The sequence below is a fragment of the Ceratotherium simum genome, chromosome 6 (assembly GCF_057802395.1).
Source record: "Ceratotherium simum simum isolate JZ-2026a chromosome 6, ASM5780239v1, whole genome shotgun sequence".
Lineage (NCBI taxonomy): Eukaryota > Metazoa > Chordata > Mammalia > Perissodactyla > Rhinocerotidae > Ceratotherium > Ceratotherium simum.
Genome location: NC_141905.1, coordinates 79,605,473 through 79,625,136, shown reverse-complemented (window position 1 = coordinate 79,625,136; position 19,664 = coordinate 79,605,473). Strand labels below are relative to the sequence as shown.

Here is a 19,664-nt window from a genome sequence, read left to right as displayed (position 1 = left end):
TGTATATAAGTAATCCCTTGACCACACAGGGCAAAGATGGCCCAGGCCTGCCTGAATTCACAGACTGCCTCTTTGAGCCCAGCCCCAGGACACAGCAGTAGCTGTGCAAACCAGCTTCCCCTTTATCTTTGAGAAATTCTGTAATGGCATGTTTTACATGTTTTAATTTCCATGTCTTTCATTATATTGTTGTCAGTTTTCTTTTTTTTTTTTTTTTTAAAGATTTTATTTATTTTATTTTTCCCCCCAAAGCCCCAGCAGACAGTTGTATGTCATAGCTGCACATCCCTCTAGTTGCGGCATGTGGGACTCGGCCTCAGGATGGACGGAGAAGCGGTGCCTCGATGCGCACCCGGGATCCGAACCCGGGCCGCCAGCATTGCAGCGCGTGCACTTAACCACCAAGCCACAGGGCCGGCCCCTGTTGTCAGTTTTCAAATGTTGCTTTTATTAAGTTAAACGTTGATGGTGAAATAGGAAGTATTGAAGAGAGTATTAAAGGGTCAAAATACATAGAGTAGAAATTGGAGAGACTGCACCCTTATTCATCATCAGAAGAGGGTTTTTATTAGCATTTTACTTAGACAACCGGTATTAACTAGTCCTACCAGCAGTATGCTGAGGCAGGAGATAAAAGTGGTGTGATTTTTGCATGCAATCAACGAGTCTGGCATTATTCTGCTTTTCTCTGGTGACCTTTTACAGGACTTTGATACCAAATGACCATAATATCAGAACTAAACTGGAGTTCTTTCTGGATGGAATCATCTTGATGAATTATGTTTTATATTTTGTTAGGTGATTTCTGGGAGCCGAGAGTTATTTCTAGTCAGCATCCTACTGTGAGTTTAATAAGATTACATAGTTTTTTTTTTTTTCCTTTAAAAATGATATTTTCACCAGGACAGTTAGGCAAGAAAATGAAATAAAAGGAATCTTGGCTGGAAAGGAAGAAGTAAAACTGTCTTTATTTGCAGATGACATAATCTTATATATAGAAGATCCTAAAGAATGTATTAAAAGCTATCAGAACTAATAAACGAGTTTAGCAAGGTTGCTGGATAAAAGATCAACACACAAAAATCAGTTTTACTTCTGTCCACTTGTAATGAACAATCTAAAAATGAAACTAAATAAATTGTTTATAATAGCATCAAAAATAATAGAATTGTTAGGAATAAATTTAACAGAGCAGTGTAAAACTTACATTCTGGAAAAATACAAAACGTTGAAATAAATTACAGAAGACCTAAATAAATGGAAAAAATTCCATGTTCGTGGATTGAAAGGGTTAATATTGTTAAGATGGCAGTACTCCTCAAATTGATCTACAGAGTAAATGCAATCCCTAGTAAAATAACTGGCTGACTTCTTTGCAGAAATTGACGGTTGGTCCTAAAATTCACATGAAAATTAAAGGAACCCAGAATAGCCAAAACAGTCTTGAAAAAGAATAAAGTTAAGACCATGTGTTTCTGGCATATAGATAGACCTATATATCAATGGACTAGAATTAAGAGTCCAGAAATAAACTCTCATATTTATGGTCAATTGATTTCCAAAATGATACAGAGACAGGCAGCGGCTCTGTGGCGTAGTGGTTAAGTTCGTCACACTCTGCTTCGGCAGCCCGGATTCACAGGTTGAGATCACAGGCATGGACCTATACCACTTGTTAGCCATGCTGTGGCAGCCACCCACATACAAAGTAGAGGAAGATTGGCACAGATATTAGCTCAGGAGAAATCTTCCTCAGCAAAAAAAAAAAAAAAAAATAAAAGGAACATTGGCAACAGATGTTAGGGTGAATCTTCCTCAGCAAAAAAAAAAAAATGATACAGAGACAATTCAGTGGGGGAAGAATATAGTCTTTTCAACAAACGGTCCTGGGTCAACTGGACATGCACATAAAAAAGAATGAAATTGGTTCCCTATTTCACACTTTCTACAAAAATTAACTCAGAATGGATTGGAGCTAAAATATAAGCAAATTGGAGCAAAATCTAAGAGCTAAAACCATAAAACTCTTAGAAAAAAGGAGTAAATCTTTGTGACTTGGATTAGGCAATGGTTTCTTAGATATGGCACCTAAAGCACAAGTAACAAGAGAAAAAAATAAATTAGACTTCATCAAAATTAAAAACTTTTATATTTCCCAAGACACCATCAACAAAGTAAAAAGACAATCCATAGAATGGAAGAATGTATTTGCGGATCATATATCTGATGAGGATCTAATATCCAGAATATATAAAGAACTCTTACAACTCAATAAAAAGATAACCCAGTTTAAAAATGGGCAAAGGATTTGAATAGACATTTCTTCGAAGACGATCTATGAATGGCCAATAAGCACATGAGAAGAAACTCAACATCATTAGCCGTAGAGAAATGCAAATCAAAACCACAATGGATACCACTTCACACCCACTAGGATGGCTATAATCAAAAAGACAGATAATAACGAGTGTTGATGAGGATGTGAAGAAATTGGAACTTTCATACACTGCTGGTAGGAATGTAAAATGGTGCAGCCACTTTGGAAAACAGTCTGATAGTTCTTCAATAGGTTCAACCTAGAGTTATCATATGACCCAGCAGTTTCACTCCTAGGCATATATCCAAGAGAAATGGAGACACAGAAAAACTTTTACATGAATGTTTATAACAACTTTATTTGTAATAGTTTAAAAGTTAGATAACCCATATGTCCATCAACTGCAGAATGGGTAAATAAAAAGTGATATGTCCATACAATAGTATATTATTTGGCAATAAAAAGGAATGAAGTGCTGATACGTGCTACAAAGTAGGTGAACCTTGAAGACATCGTGCTAAGTGAAAGAAATTCAGTCACAAAAGATCACATATCGTATGATTTCACACAGACAGAAAAGTAGATTGATGTTGCTTAGGGCTAGGGTAGTTGGGGGGAAATGGAGAGTGACTGCTAATAGGTGCAGGTTTCTTTCTGGGATGCTGAAAATGCTCTAAAATTGATGGTTGTGATGGTTGCAGAACTCTGTGAATACACTAAAAACCATTGATTTGCACACTTTAAATGGATGAATTATATGGTATGAGAATTATATCTCAATAAAGCTCTTACTAAATGGTATTTTACAAATAAGCTAAGTTTAAATTTGTTTTCTTAGTTTCATTTTTACCAAAAAATATTCTGAGTGAAATGACTAGCAACAATATTCCTTATAGAATATGAAAATGTGTAATTCTCCCTGATGGACTTCCAGAGCAATTTTGAGCCTCCCTCCAAATGAGCCTGAAGAATTAGCTGGTTGAGCACAGTTATTTCTGTCATAACTACTATGCATTCCTTGCCAAGCCCTTTGCTATCCCATGCTAAAAAGCTTCCTTTCACAATTTCTCCCCACCTTCCCCATCCCCAGCCCCATAGTGATTAAAATATTTCTTAATACCTCCTGTCACTTTAAAATAGTCTAAATCATATTTGACTTGGAACTTTCCAGAGTTGAGTTTGGTTTCAGAGTTGAGTTCTATCATGCATTGGTTCAAAATTTCAAATTCTTCCCTTACATCACAGTTTTGCCCAACTATATTTAGCTTCATTAACATTACCAAGTCTGCCATTTATACACCTATCTTCATGAGACATTCTAAAGTATGTAACTTGTTTTCATGTTTACGTAATAATGCTGTAGCAATAAATAAAGAAGTTAAGCAAATAGACTGTTTCGTCATTTTCTGGAAAGCCTAGAAGTTATAAAGTCTCTTTAAGAATAATGAATGAGTTAAAGCCCCATAAGAGGCAGAAGTAAAGCTTTGATCTCTAGATTCTGTTCCTTTGAAAGCACCTGGGATGTACAGTTCACCTCCTGCGAATAAAAAGCGGGGGGGAAATCAAGCTGTTGTTGCCCACCGGACTTTTCCTTGAAGATTAAAACATCATAGAGTTGACAGCATTTTTGTATCACTAGTGATCAAATGCTCATCTCAGAAAAGAGCAGAATTGTCTTTGTTTTTTATTTTATGAAATTAAATTGTGATACATTAGAGAAAGGAAAGATGGAAAAGGTTTTTGTTGGTACACATTTCCATGACATCTCAATAAAATGGCAGTTTCCCTTAGATGAGATTGCAAATGATCTTTATTCTCAGATTGGCTTATTTTTCTAGTATCTTCATGGTCCTCTCAAGAAGAGGCCTTTTGTGCTGTATGGGTTACCTATGTACAAACGCTGGTGACATTTATCAGGCAAGCAATACAAAATGATTAAAAAAGGGTTTTTTGAGGATTTGGGATGCATTTTTTTACTTTAGTAAATAAATTAAAATAACTAATTTATTTTCGGTGTCTTAAGTATCTGGTAGAATTTTTCTTGTTTAATTTTTAAATTGGTTTTAATACTTATACAGAATGTGCTAAGAAGCAGAATCTGCTTATGTTGCGAACATAACTAATGATTGTAAAACTGTAGACTGTTAAGCCCAGAAAACAGAACTTTATTTTACCTATAAAATAATCAGTGGTTTCTGAAGTTAATACAATATACCCATTGAAAGGGTGATTGATTTGGCCTTAATTTAAGGTATAGCTAGAATGAGATCCGAAACTTTGTATCCAAATATTTAAATGCATCTTACGAAATTGTTCAACACTGGTAACTCGGATGGAAGTTTGGTGGGACGAAGAGGAGAATGGTAGGAGAAAGGATTATATATGGGGGCTAAGATCACTCTCTATTTGTTTATTTCTATATTTTTTGAGTTTTTACAATAAGCATTACTTTTATAAAGGTATAAAATAAAAAATTAATGTGCTTTTTATTGAATATTCAGTAATTTCATTGATGACTAATTCCCAGGAAATTTGTTGAGTTAGTTCAAGTTATTGAAATATCAAGTTTTGAAAAATTTATAGTGTATCTTCATTTCTCTTACTACATGTCTTTTTGGTTTGTGTTCCCTTTTTCTAAAGTACTGGCATTTTTAGGTTGACATCTTTGGCATCTTTGGGTAAGCAGAATTCTAAATTTACGTTCTAAGCTTGAGTTGCAAATTAAGTTTATTTAGGTGGGAAAAGATACTGTTTAGTGCTACTTTTTATCTGTATGATGTTCAGTGCCTTTTTTATAGTCAGGTGTGATAATGGGAAAATTAAAGAATTTGGGGCAATTAAGAAAACTAATTTGTATTTCAATAAATTAATTAAAAGTTTAAATTAAGTCTCAGCGTAATCTGGTGAGTTGGTGATAAAATTAGTACCACATTATTTGGAATATTAAACAATAACCTTAATAGCAACCCCATGAATTTCTGAAGTATTTGAACACTAAGACCAAATATATTTGTGTCTTCAAATGACACAAATGACACGAATGACACATTAACATTGAAGAGAATGAGGAGAGGATTTTAAAATCGCCACTGTTTTGTAATTATTTATGATGTTAAAAAGTGAATAGCTAGTTGATATCTACTTTATAAGTATATTATGCATTTGACTACTTGATCCAGAACAAACACTCAAAAGTATTTGGAGTAAAAAGAATTATTGAACTTGATTGATTTCTATGCTGTAAGGCTCTCTAAAAATGCTATAAATTAATTGAGAGATTTTATGAGACTTAATTATATAAATGTGTTAAACACTAGAGATCAGCAGCATCACAAGCTGGTTTGGAATTCAGTGTTTGAAACTTGTAGATTGTAGTATTTGCCCCAAATTTGATATGCATATAATTTTAAAGCTTTTCCTGTCATCTTAATAAATAGAAATGAAGTATATATTTTGACAAATGAAACAATACAAAATTTCCTACTCTGTAGGAGGAGTACACTTTAAAATAGTTCATGTAAATTATACATAATGGTGGGTTTTTCCTAATCTATTTTTATATGTCATACTAGAAAAGAATAGAAATTAGAGGGTGGCATTTCATTCTAGATAAAATAAGATGATAGCATATCAAATTTTATGTTTTTATTTTCTGGGGTGTTCCATTCATTCAAATCTTAAAGTATGTCTGTCCTATAATATTTTAGGATAAAGATTTAAACAGTTAAACATCGTTCTGTATAGTTAAATATAGTCATACCTTAAAATTCCAATTTAAAAAATCCAAAGTTTTAAATTTAGAAGATTTTGTGCAACTTGGCCAGTATTCTTGCTTCTCTTCTTTGCTGTTCTCACTGATCTTTACTGGTTTTCTATGTGTATTAGACTCTACACACACTTGAATCTACCTTCCTCCTGCTAGTAGCCTTTATAGCCAGGTAATGGAGATAGTTGTCTGCGTTGCAATATGCATACATTAAAATATTGAAATTGACAGCAGAAACCAGTTTGCTGCCTTTTCCTTCGCTTATCACTTACCCTAGTGAGGGATGTGGTAACCTAGTAAATGTTCAATATTCAGTTGTTTTATAAGTGGATTTTCTGCTTCAGCTGGATAAAGTAATGTGTAAGGGACAAACAACAACAGTGTTTTGAAGTTGGTGTGTCTGACCAGGAACACCAGGACCACTTCAGGTATTTGCAGCAGAGAACACTTAATGCAGGGCATTGCTGAGAACAGGTGGTGGTGTTGCTAAGAGCAGAACGAGGCACAGAGAGGCGACCCAGAGATTAGCACCAGCAGGAAGCCGCTGCCACCCTTGGGCTGCAGAGAAAAAGGGGGCCAGGGCCACCAACAGAAGCTGGAACCTTGACAACTTCAAGAGCAGCTGGAGCTGCTGCCAAAAAGCAGAGCCAAGGAAAAGAGAGGAGAGGTTTTGGGGAGAACGTCCTGGCTTCTGTCTCCCCCGGCTCCAGCCTCCTGCAGCACAGAGCAGAGCAGAAGGCGGGGAATGGAGCTGAGGGCACGCAGGCCCAGGAACAGTGCTGGGGATAAAACAGCAGTGCTGAGGAGATCCCTTCTCCTGCCATTTCTATCCTTCTTCAGCTGACCTCTTCTGAATATGTCCTGGGTCAAGTGAAAATCTCGAACTATACTGGCATTCACTTCTGGGGGTGTGAGGACCCTCTGGCTGCCGTCCTTGGTGTTCCCTTTCTTCTCATCCCTCCATACCTTCCCGAGCTGGGTTCTGAGTGGAAGAACGTGGTCTTCTCTGACACTGTGGAACTTCTTTTTGGATAATAGTACATGATGAGCTGGCATCCCCCCATTAAAAATTTCTAAACAGGCATCGAGTGCGGTCAGTTTTGGAATGCTCTAACTCACTTTCTCATAAGGTGATTGAGATTGGCTAGCCTGTGAGACGAGTCCATACAATGGGATCTCTCTTTCTCTTTTAGATATTAGAAGAATAGTGTTACTTCTCTCTTTTCTGAAACTGATCTTGGATGATGTATCCTGATTAATTAACAAATATCCCATAGAGAAAACAACATCAGTTGAGGAAGAATAAATGTTTTATATTTGTTGCTTCCATTACAAAATAATGAGAGATGTAATCCAACTTAAGTAATCAAATCATCATGAGGTGGGCATCCAATAAAATGTTTAATTTATAGTGATTCTTTTGTAAAAAGTTGATTATTGGCGTGAAGAAAGACGTTTATAGGTGAAAGACCCTAAGAAATTGAAAACAATTCTTTTGATTTGTAGAAAAGGAAACTAGCATTTCCACTTTTCATTTTCAGAAGATGCAAATTTAGCAAAGAAATAAAATGCCTAAATCAACCTTAAAAACAACTTTTTAAAATTATAAAAGCCTTATGCTAATTATAGAAAATCCAAAAAATGATGTGTGTGTGTGTGTGTGTGTGTGTCCCCGTGTCCCACAATGTGAAAATCTCTTATAATACTGCCCCCAGAGATAGATTTGTTCATTCATTCAGCAAATATTTATGGAGCACCCACTGTGTCAAGCATTGTACAAGACGGTGGGGAAATATTAGTGGGCAGAACAGTCATGATTTTTTATTTGTTTTCATTCTCATAGCACTTCCTAGTGGAAAGGGAAACAGGCAGTAAGTAAATATATATGTCAGGTGTGGAAAGTGCTGTGAAGGAAGATGCGAGAGAACAAGGGAGAGTAGGGAGGGAGGCCCTCTGAGGAGCTGGCATTTAAAGTGATCTGATGAAGGAAGAAGGTGGGCGAGGCAGTTCTAGGAAAGGGAACAGTGAGAGATGCGTAGTCTTAACAGGTCAGTGTGTGTCCAGATTTTCTCCCATGCATACACTAAGCTTGTAATAAAAAGAACAATTGTTTATACTGTACCTACTTTTTGTGTGTGTGTGAGGAAGATTGGCCCTGAGCTAACCTCTGTTGCCAATCCTCCTCTTTTTGCTGAGGAAGATTGGCTCTGGGCTAATATCCATGCCCATCTTCCTCTACTTTATATGTTGGACGCCTGCCACAGCATGGCTTGCTAATTGGTGCGTAGGTCTGCGCCTGGGATTCGAACTTGTAAACCCCAGGCCACCAAAGCAGAGCATGTGAACTTAACCACTACGCCACAGGGCTGGCCCCCAGACTTGGGTATTTTTTTTTAAGATTTTAAGATTTTATTTATTTATTTTTTCCCCCCAAAGCCCCAGTAGATAGTTGTATGTCATAGTTGCACATCCTTCTAGTTGCTGTATGTGGGACGCGGCCTCAGCATGGCCGGAGAAGCAGCGCGCCGGTGGGAGCCCGGGATCCGAACTCGGGTCGCCAGCAGTGGAGCGCGCTCACTTAACCACCAAGCCACGGGGCCGGCCCCAGACTTGGGTATTTTTTAAAAGCTCCTCAGATGATTCCCATGTGTAGTCAGGGTTGAGAACCACAGCTGTAGGATGATTCTTAGAAGTGGGCTTGCTAAGTCAATGATTAAAAAAACATACATTTTAGTATATATTGTAACATTGTTCTCTATATTAGTTAGGATTAGGAACAACTGCCAATAATAGAAACCTAAAATAATTTGGCGTCAACAAGATATTTTATTTCTGTCTTATGTGAAATTCTAGACATAGGCAGTCCAGGGCTTATAAGGCAGCTATGTTCCACAAAGTCCTCAGGTACCCAGGTTCCTTCTAGCTTTTGTTTTTGCTGAACTGAGGGAGAACTCTTAACCTCAATCTCCAAGATAGAGGTTAGAGCTTTTGCCATGACGTCCATGTTCCAGGCAGCAGAATGAAGGAAGGGTTGAAAAACGAAAGAGGCAAAGGGCATAGGCCAGCTGTCCTTTTAAAAGATTCCTGGGAACTACCACAAAACACTTCTACTTGTCTCCTATGGGCCCGCACTTGGCCACGCCCGGCTGCAAGGAGGGCTGGGAAACAGGCTTTCCTCTGGGTGACCTGTGTGCCCTGCTGAAAACCAGGGGTTCTTTTATGTGGAGGAAGAGGAGAGCTGATAGTGGCAGCCACTAGCCGTCTCCTCCATGCCCTCCGTGAAAGCTGTGAGAATCTGCCCCCGCCCACAGAACATGCGAGCCCATTGCCCAGACCTGACCAGCTCAAGTCGGCCAGCACTGCCGGGTCCGCAGAAGGCCTCGTTGCAGAGAGCCTGTTAGCTTGGGGAGAGGCAAGATAAATTTACATCAGACTGAGGACAGATGCTGGAGAGTTGTAAACTTGATCATGTATGAGAAAATAATAAAGGCGTCAAAGGCCAGTTTTTTAATTGCATGTAATTCTTTCTCTCCCTGATGTTTCAGCTCTGAGGAGGGAATTTATTTCCTTTCAGCAAGGCATTTGTTATTTAACGTATTCAAGTTAGTCTTAATATTAATGCTGCCCTCATTTGAAGATATTGCTCAAGAGGACATCTTAATACATAATTTTTACATTTCAAAATAAGTATTTTTAAATTAGGAAATGAAAAGTAGTTTGATATGTGACTTTTTTAATCAGTACTTTTGTTACTGCAGTGGATGAAGGTCGCAGTAAGGAACCTGACCGACTGCAGGTGCTTTACAAGAAAGCCATAATGCCTTATGGCGTTTATAAGAAGCAACAGAAAGACCCGAGCGAGGAGGCCACTGTGCTGCAGTACGCCCGCCTGGTAGGGCAGACGTGTTCCGAACGGATGCTGCTGTTCAGAAACTGAAACAGCTCGGCTCACCCTCTGCCCAGGCGCTCCTGCGTTGTGCTGATGATATGTGCCACGGTACAGGTTCATTACCCTGGGGAAATTCCGTAACCATACACAAATTAGACTTTTTTATTTTAACTGTTACATGGCTTTTCTAAAATATTTTGTGGCAATGTATTGTGAGAATCTCATGACTAAAGATTTTAAAAATGTGTTATAACCTAGCCTCACAATTGGAGTTTATCATTTTGGAAGTTTGTTTTATGAACAAGATATGGTAAACTTCTCTTGTTAATATTTTGGAAAGTAAAATTAATAAGTGAATCATAAGTGATTTAAATCACAGTTGTGCTTTTTGTTCTGTTACAGAAATTAAAACAGACTGTTTCCTCAGATCTACTTAAAACATTAGTTTAAGCAAAAAACCTGAAGTGTGGGGAAGAAGGTGGGAAGTCTGTTTCATCACTTAGAAAATGTCTTCTTTTCTAGAGAACATACACAAATTAGCGTGCTGTTACTGAGTGTTCCATGTTAAATTATTGCCAAATGTTATATTATGTAGTTTAATAGAAAACTCAAAAAAAGAAAACACAAACATTAGAAAAAGGATGTCATGTTAACATGGGACATCTGTTTACCAGGACAGTCCTATTCATGTCTGTTGTCTTGGCGTGATTATTTTTCTTAGAATAATTATTATTAGTACTCCCTTTTACTCTCAAAAGTATCCCAGTATGGACAATAAAATATGTGATTACCCTAGTTGTATCTTATATTATTTGCCCTGTTTCTAAAAATCTTAAGAAATTGAGTTTTTTAAGGAAAATGTTGGCTCCTGCCTTGACCTAAGCCCCATCAAAATTAAATATACACTAATTTTTCATTCCTTAGAACTCAGGACACTTGTCTTTGGTTACTGATTAAAAATTAGTTGATATCTGACTGCTTTTATAGCTCTGCTACAAATGACATTTAATTCGACCTCTTTCAGGGCGTGAGGTGAAACAGGCCATTTCTTGCCCTTTGATTTGGGAGTCAGAGAGGAGATGCTACACTTAGTAATTTGAAGCAGAGGCTAGCCTCTTCTTTCCCTCTCTCTTTCTTTTGTTTGGTCCTTCACCCATTCAGCAAATGTCCCTTGTCCACCACCGTCAAGGAGGCAGGCACTGTGCTGAGAGGAAGGAGGAGAATCAGATGTGTCAGTTCATCGTTAGACTTGAGTTGTGTTGGAGATGGGGAAGAATGGAGGAGGGTTCCTTTCTTGTGCTCTTTCTCAGCTGATCTCCATCTTCTGTTGCCAGCTGCTTGGCCACTGAGTCCTTTTCATTCCCCATTTTGCCCATTTTTCTATTTTCTGTTGATTGATCTTTTTTAAAACCATATTATAAAACTTAATAGTTTGAATCCCACTACTGATTTTAAACTTTTCTCCTAAACGCACTGAATTTAGATAAAACATTAGAAAATAATTTCAGCTATCTACAATAAAAGGATCATACATAACAATCGTTTTAAAAATAAATGTCTAGAAATTTAACATCCAAGTAAACTGTGTATTTATTCATTCAGAGAGTGTGTATGTGTGCAACACCTGCCACGTGCAGGTGCTTTGCTAACTGGGGAAAGTACTGAGCAAAGCCATCTTCTCTGATAGTGTGGATTTTGCATTCTTTTGGAATTTTGTCCTTCCAGGTAGTTTCCCAAGAGCATTTGGTAGACTCTTATTTAGAACTGCCTTCAGAATCTATAGACCATTTTCCCTTTTTCCCCTCTAAAATGAAGATAGCTTAATTTTTTTATGATTACAAAAATGATACTCACTGTAAGCAATTAGCACATTAAGAAAAGTATAAGTAAGAAATTAAAATAATCTGAAATCCTACCATACCAGAGAAGGAGAAAATTGTTATACACACACACACACACACACACATAATTTTAATGTAAATAGAATTATACTCTACATGCTGTTTTGTTTCCTCAACAATAAGTTATGGACTTATATACCTGAATTTTGAAAGAAATTTCAGAATAGGCTTTCAGAAGTGTTGAGAGTGATCTCAGTATTATTAAAGTAATAGAGTAGGTCAGTGCTTGGTACTCTTGGCATTTCAAATGTCCAGGTTGATGTCACCAGCTCCATTCCACTTACTTTCCCTTGGTGATGAGCATGTAGAATGGTCTTCATAAAGATCACAACTCGTGAGTATCAAATGAAGAGAAAACTTGAATCTTACATCTTACTACATTTCTTGTTTCTTCTTGCAGAATTCAGTTTAGGGTTCCTTCAGAGGAAAATGATTAATAACTCCCCTGTGGGAACCGTGGTGCTGTCCCTGAGGGTGGGTGGCATTCTAGGTTAGCTCCAGTGAAGCTCCAGATCTAGTTGGGCATGAAGATTCTTCTACTCGGTTGCTATATTCATGCGTTGTTTTTTTGAGAGTAGATAGTATATTGATCCTAGTGAGCAAAGTGTCTTCAAAAGACAATTGTTTGTTCTTTTGAGCCCTAGCTGAGTGAATATTGATAGTGGGCTAGGAAAGGACAGTCAAAGAGAGTGGCCTGGCTTTGTCAGTTGACGGGCAACCTAGCTGAGAAATCTGATTTTATGTTAATGGCTTTCATCTAAAGAAAGACATATGAGAACCCTTCAGAGACAGTTTATTTCTTTTCAAGGCTGGAGCTTTGCATTACAATCTTAGTGTTGCAGTCTCTTCCTGATTTCAGATAAATTCACACCTACCTCCTTGTCTTGGGAGCAAAAATGTAGAGATTCCCCATGCTACCATCTTTATTTAAATTATTTCAGTTCTGTGAGATTTTCATTATCTTATTTTTTTTTAAATATAATCTGAGCACTTTTTTTATATTCTGAAAGATAGAGGCTATTATCAGATGAACATATTATTCATTTGATTAAAATTATTTAGATAAGAAAATATTACTATTTGTGTTTGCTTTCAGATAGCTTATCCTATTTTTTATCCATTTTGCAAAATATCAGTTGTGTGTGGTTTCTTAACATATCAGAATCTATTATATAAATGAAGCTTTTCAGATTTCTGAACAGTATATGGGTTGATTTTATAGGCTTTATATTATTTCAGTATGAATAAAGATGAGAAAGAATATGATGACCAGTTACCTAAAATGTATCTACTAACGTTGAAGAAAATAAGGAAATTAAGTGGAAACAATTGGGAAATGTTTGAAGTAGAAGTTACTCAAATGTGTATTCTTTTCCAAAAGGAAACCAGTGACTGTAAGGCAAAACAAGTTTGATTGTATGTGATACTTTTTGCTCTTGTATATGCTTTTTGAACAGGCCATTTGATAAAGCTTGAATGGAAAAAAATAAAGCTGTTTCTATCTGCAGTGGCTCTTGCTGGTCAGTGCTTAAAAGATGTATGTCCTTGTCTTTTAAATTCTTGAGTACATTTTACCTGTAATGAATATGCAGAAAACAGAGGTAAAACATTGGTTATATGAATCATAATATTTAATTTTCGATAATTGAATTCCAGATCATTTGGTTACTTAAATCAAACCATGATGGATTCCTTTCTCGGGAATAAATAAAAGTAAAATAAATCTCACTTTAAGCAAAATGTCTGGTGATGAATTAGGGAATAGACATTCTTTTACCCAAAGGGATTCGAAATAAGATTTAAGTAACAAACTCGAATATAATTTCTCTTAAAAACTTAGTTTACAGAGAAATTTTCATAAATATCTCATAAAGCAAAGTGTGCTTTAATCATTCATAATAGTCCACAGTATATTTATGGAATACACTTACAAGTGTTTTGTCTTTTTTACAATAAAATAGGATCCTGGTAGTTTTATGATAAAATGAATCCTATTTTCCAAATGATTTAAATATTAATTATACTTCCCACTGACTTTTTTTTCCAGAATGGAAATAGGTTTGTTGTTTTTCTTATTTGAAATATTCAGTGTTCACCAGAAAACATTTAGGCAATATAGAAAAAGATACCAAAGAAAATAAAAATCACTTATAATGCTATCACCAGTACTACTACCATCACTGCCGTTCACGTTTTGGTGTATATCCTTTTAAACTGTTTTCTGCCTACATGAAAGTATATGTTTTGTTTTATTTTTTAAATAAAAATGGAATCATGCCATGTATACTGTTTCATATTTCTTTATCTATTTAATATATTTGAACATCTTAGTATATTGTGAACATGAAAAATGAGGAAAAATATAATTGTTTTAATGGCTGCATAATATTCCACTGTGTCTATTATCTTTTGAGAAAGGAGGCTTAAGACTTTAGCCCCTCCTTATGGGTAATAGGAGTTGTAATTGAGCAACATTCATGTTTTTTATCAGTTCTTTGTAACACTTTGGTAACATTGTTCTCATTCCTTATTTCTTGCTTCCCTTTGCCTTTCACTGGACAGTAGGAACTTGGTCCTTACTTGAAGGTTCAGAAAATGTGTAGCTTTTACAACTTAGTGCCTCTCCTCTCATCGTCCCTCAACTAAATATTTTCTGGGAGACCTATACTACTATTTTCACAGTTTTCACACATCTAAAATTTCCAGTTAGAAAATGTCTTATTAAGGTTTTGATTCATTGATTGTTTATAGAACAAAGATCTTTAAAATGGGTACCTGGAAAGAGTGGGTAACCATACCACTATTATTTTAGCTAAGTTTTTTACTTTTAAAAATACATTGGCTATTTATTTTAGGATTTAATTCTAAGTAAAAGTGCATTTTCATAACCAGTTGGTTGTCACAGTTGGTATCGTCAATCTAGTCCTATCCAGAAAATATTTTAACTGTTTCAGTTAGACCAAGAATTAAAGTTGTTGAATAATGTTTTGCATGCCGAATTTTTTCTTTTAGAGCTTCCAAATAGCTTGCAGATTTTAATAGCTTGATTTCCTCATCACATCTCTTCACCTGCAATATGAAGAAGCAGTTCCAAATAGAAATGCTGTTAAAACAGAACAAAACAAAACAAAAATCTAACATAGCAAATCTTAATGGTATGTAGTATTTGTGATTTTTAATAGTTAATTACCCTTTAATATGGCACTCAAAAGTAAATGTTTCAGCCATCCTGGAGGAGGAGAGAGAAACAGCCTTCACTTGTCTGGCATGCATAAAGCAGACTATTAGTGACTAGCACAAAAATCTTTGTTTCTTTGATCATTACAGTTTGATTAACACTGGTGTGCAAAAAGAGGTTTTTAAATTTTATCTATTTATTTATATGTTGCAAACTAGAGACATTACCAAAAAGGTATAAATGTAGGTATAATTATTGTGCTCCTAACTTGCATAATTCAACTGTGTGATTTTGGATCATGTTTTCCTCTGAACCTTCATTTTTCATGCTTTTGTCAGTCTGTGCCAGGGTCTTAAAATCATTTAACATAGGCCTTTTTTTTTTTAATTAGCGTTAAATGAGAACTCATGAATACTTCATGAAGTCCAATTCATTGCACTTTGTTAATTCAGTATTCAGTGAATCTGAATAGCATCTCTCAGCTAATGGAGCTTTTCGATCATGCAACAAGGAAAACAGCATTTTAGGTTTGTGAATTCAGAGCTTAAGGCTCTCAGTGGTATGGGTACAGTTCTATGTACTTTTCCAGCATATTTTAAAATATTGGAAGATAGCCAGACTATAATTTGGAAGCTAACTATGGCTGATGTTATTTTATTGACCAGTAGAGCAAAGATTATATGTACATATATAGACAGAAAGATCATATACTTAATTAAAGCTTGCTAGTAACAGTATGATTTATTCTGTTTTCATTCAAAGAATCTCAGTTTTCACTCACCCTTGATAAAGGATTTGGATTTATAAGACTGTTGTAGAAGTCATGCAGACTGATAAAGCTACCGTTTCCAATAAGGTAGCCAGTAGGCACATGTGTCTATTCAATTTAATTAAAATTTAGTTCCTCAGCCTCACTAGCCCACATTTCAAATGCTCAGTAGCCACGTGTGGCTCGTGGCTACCGTATTAGTTTCCTGGGGCTGCCATAACAAGTTACCACCACCTGAGTGGCTTAAAACAACAGGAATTTATTCTCTACCAGTTCTGGAGGCTAGAAGTCCTAAATCAAGGTGTTGGCAGGGCCACGCTCCCTCTGATGGATCCAGGGAGAATCCTGCCTTACCCCTTGCGGCTTCTGGTAGTTGCAGGAAAGCCTTGGTGTTCCTTGGCTAGCAGCTGCATCATCCCCAGTCTCTGTCTCCACGTTCACATGGCTGTCTTCCCTGTGTCTGTTTCTCTGTGTCATCTTCTCATCTTAGAAGGACACCAGTCATACTGGATTTAGGGCCCACCCTAATCCAATATGACCTCAATACACCTGCAAAGACCCTAATTCCAGATAAGGTCACATTCACAGGCACCTGGGGTTAGGACTTCAGCATATCTTCCAGGGGGACACAATTCAACCCAGAAGAGCTGCCATATTGGACGAGTGCACATAGTGGACACTTCCACCATTGTAGAAGGTTCTATTATTAGTGCTGCAGTAAGGCAGTTTAGAAAAACTAAAACATGTCATGGTTTGATACATTTTTTAGGTTTCTGTATGGCAAAATACCATGGAACTATTACAGCAGAACATTTAGGGCAACTTATTTTGACACTTTCTGGTTTCTCGTAATTTCCATTGAGCAGTCTAGTTCCATCTTTGAGTTAAGTGCAGCCGTGCATATGTGTGAATTACCATGGGGCTGTGTCAATTTTTTAAGATAAGTGCCATGTCATTATGATTTAAAGTTAAACTATGTACAGAGATGATGTTTCTTTAAAGAACAATTTGAATGAAAGATTAATTCAGAACTATTTATACAGGATTCCTCCTATTTTATGATATCCATTTTAATATTGCATCTTGAATTTTCTGTCAGGTTTCTAGATGTTCTAGTTACATGTTTATTTTGATCAAATAGAAAAAAAATTATAAATTTATCAATAAAAATCTCTGAATCTATAGCAATAAAAGAATATAAATGCATCTCAAAAGAAGTCTACCCCAAAACACGCAGTGACCTAACTTTGCAAAAGGAAAAGTGGGAAAAATAAATCATTACAACACCTCGCATGCTATTTAACATACAGCTGGTGGTTACCTCATGAGTCAGTCAGTCCAGAAGAGAGATTAGGTTGATTTACACCTCTGCTTTTAAAAAAAATTTTATTCCTTTATTATTGTGTTTTTAAGGATAATTTTGATTACTGTTTTTTTCCTAGTACAGCCTACTTCTCACCAAAATTACATATCGATGTCCTCAATACGGAGATCTTACAGAATTCACTAGAGGCATGTTATTTAGATACAGAGAAGTTAGTCTGGGCTCGCTGCACCAAAATTGGTTGCAGACACCGGTGAGCAGAGCTGGTGGTAGCGAGAGAGCCGGAGGAGCCTCCGAGGGCGGTCTTGGCCGCTGGGAGCTCTGCACAGTGTGAGGGACAGCGTCCACAGCGGTTAAGAATTGCTATCTCTAGCCTCCCTGGTTTGCTACCTGTCCTTGAGAGACACATTGTGGTTTGCTTAATACTGTTCCATCTGCTCTTTTATTAAGAAGGCCAGAAAAACATCAGTGTGTGGCCAACTGTGTGTAATTAGAAGTTCTGCATCTACAACAACTGGTGGTTCATGCTTGAGGTAGTTAATATTTCTGAAAATGTCACCAAAGTTTCTGTTGGGAGAGTTTGGAAATAAAGGAACCAAGTTTAGAAGAAAAAATCTGGAGAACAGTTTCAGCTTGTTAGAACCCAAGCATCCTTCATTTCTAGTCCTCCTTTATTGCCTTCGTCAAGATAGGGAAACTGTGAGATGTCAGCGTTATCGGTGAGTGATGATGAGTCGTGGGCCTCACTTATCTGCAGGTTGCTTATCTAGCCACTTCACCATCTGGAACGTAAATGGAGTAGAAAGTAACAAAAAAAAGGAAAGAAATCAACTTGCCTCTTAGCAGCTAAAATGGGCTTGAATCCAGGCACAAAAGCTCATACCCTACTCGTGGGAAAGCCATTTGGGCCATGAGGCATAAGGAGAAGAAATTTTTGGTGCCAAAGTAAAAGGATCAAGTGAACTAGAAATGACATGTTAATGGAAGAGTGCACTTCATCTGGCCAGCTCTTGCCGTATGCACGACCGACATACAACACTGCGCCCATGGACAGCTGTGCTGGTAGTCTGGACTTGGGAGGGAAAAAGGACTGTGAAGGACTGTTGCGGGGTAGTGCTGACATCACACCTAGAGCAACCTGCCCACTTCCACTAGCAACCAGATCCTTCTAAGTTAACAAAAGGGAGGGCAACCCGGACTCTACAGGCAAGCCGGACTGCATTCAAGTCCCAGGATCATTTACTAATTGTGTGACCTTGGGCAAGGGCACAAGGTCAGCAGACCTCAGCTTCCACATCAGCAGTGGTGAGTTGGACAGGCTGGGGCCCAGCTGGTAGGAGTCGGTGAGATTCGCCCATGTAGAAAGCTTAGCCTGCTGCCTTGCTACTCCACTGGTCTTCATCCCATTACACCTTGCCCAAAGCAGAGGTCAGCAAAAAGAAAGGTAATAAAGTTTTAACCAAATGTTAAAAAAGAAAGAGTAAGCCCTGCTAATCCAAGGCATAGAACCCTAAACATCTCAACAGCCCCTGAGCACCGAACAGTTTAAGGCCAGTTGTAGTTGACACTGGTCGTGACAATGCCGAATTGTCCAGGAAATGGTTAAAGTACATTCAGTCTAATATAGGAAAATGTATAATCCATTTTAAATATTCCCATTCAAAATTGGTAAAGTGATAAAAAGATTCTATTACTGGATAAATTAGTTATCTGCAAAATTCACAATGTTGGAACAGGTCTTCAAGACCATGGAATTAGAATCCATTTTAAATGGCTGTTCACAAAGGACGCTCTACTGTTGGAAGGGTAAAAACTTTCTAATGGCTGTCTTTCTCTATTAGAATGTGGATAAACAATTATTCATAGGAACCCACGGAGAGAGCCTCACTCCAGTGGTGCCACCATTCAGCATTTCCTTGGTATAATGGGAGAATAAAATGGATTTCGAGGCCTGGTACAATTATGCACATTTTTATTTGTTTTGTTTGAGACAAAACTAAACAACAGGATATCTGGAAAACCAGCAGCCTTTCGTGGGCTCTGCTGATTGCTCTGCGCAGCAGGCTGCCATATCCAGTTACAGTTTAACTGATAATGACTGGACTGTTCTCATCTTGCCCCCAACTGTTCCTGCTTTTCTTCGTCCTTCTCCTACATTGTTCTTCTGCATGAAGGCAAATTCTGCAGGAGGCATTACATCTTAAAATTGGCTTTTCACAGAGTCACAGGTTAGCTGAAGAGCATTGTCAAATAGGTCAGAAAATCAAGAGCACATTTGTTAGGATGGAAAAGTGGTGGTGACATTATGTAGGACTGTGGAATGCTGCCTGAGTGGGAAAGAAAACGTGAGGTGGAAGATGAGACTTGGAAATAGATTTGTAGCTTTTACCAAAAAGAGAATACTTATATATTAATAGTAATTTTCACCAGCCTGATTAAGAGTGAATTCTGTTGTGTGTGGAGCTGTGTGCCCGGCTCCTGGGCCAACGCGATTTGACACGGGGGCCAGCGGAGCCGTTT

At 37.2% G+C, this 19,664-nt stretch overlaps 1 protein-coding gene across 6 annotated transcripts in view; it reads left to right on the top strand.

Annotated features, from left to right (window-relative positions):
• ATE1 (arginyltransferase 1) overlaps positions 1-14,155 on the top strand; it is a 181,783-nt gene extending 167,628 nt beyond the window's left edge. For all 6 annotated transcript variants that reach the window (XM_004428140.3, XM_014785809.2, XM_014785808.2 and 3 more), the window contains one exon: positions 9,842-14,155. In XM_004428140.3, the coding sequence (XP_004428197.1) occupies positions 9,842-10,020 (179 nt within the window). In that variant the 3' untranslated portion in view covers positions 10,021-14,155. The remainder of the gene's footprint in view (positions 1-9,841) is intronic.
• Positions 14,156-19,664: the final 5,509 nt, after the last annotated feature.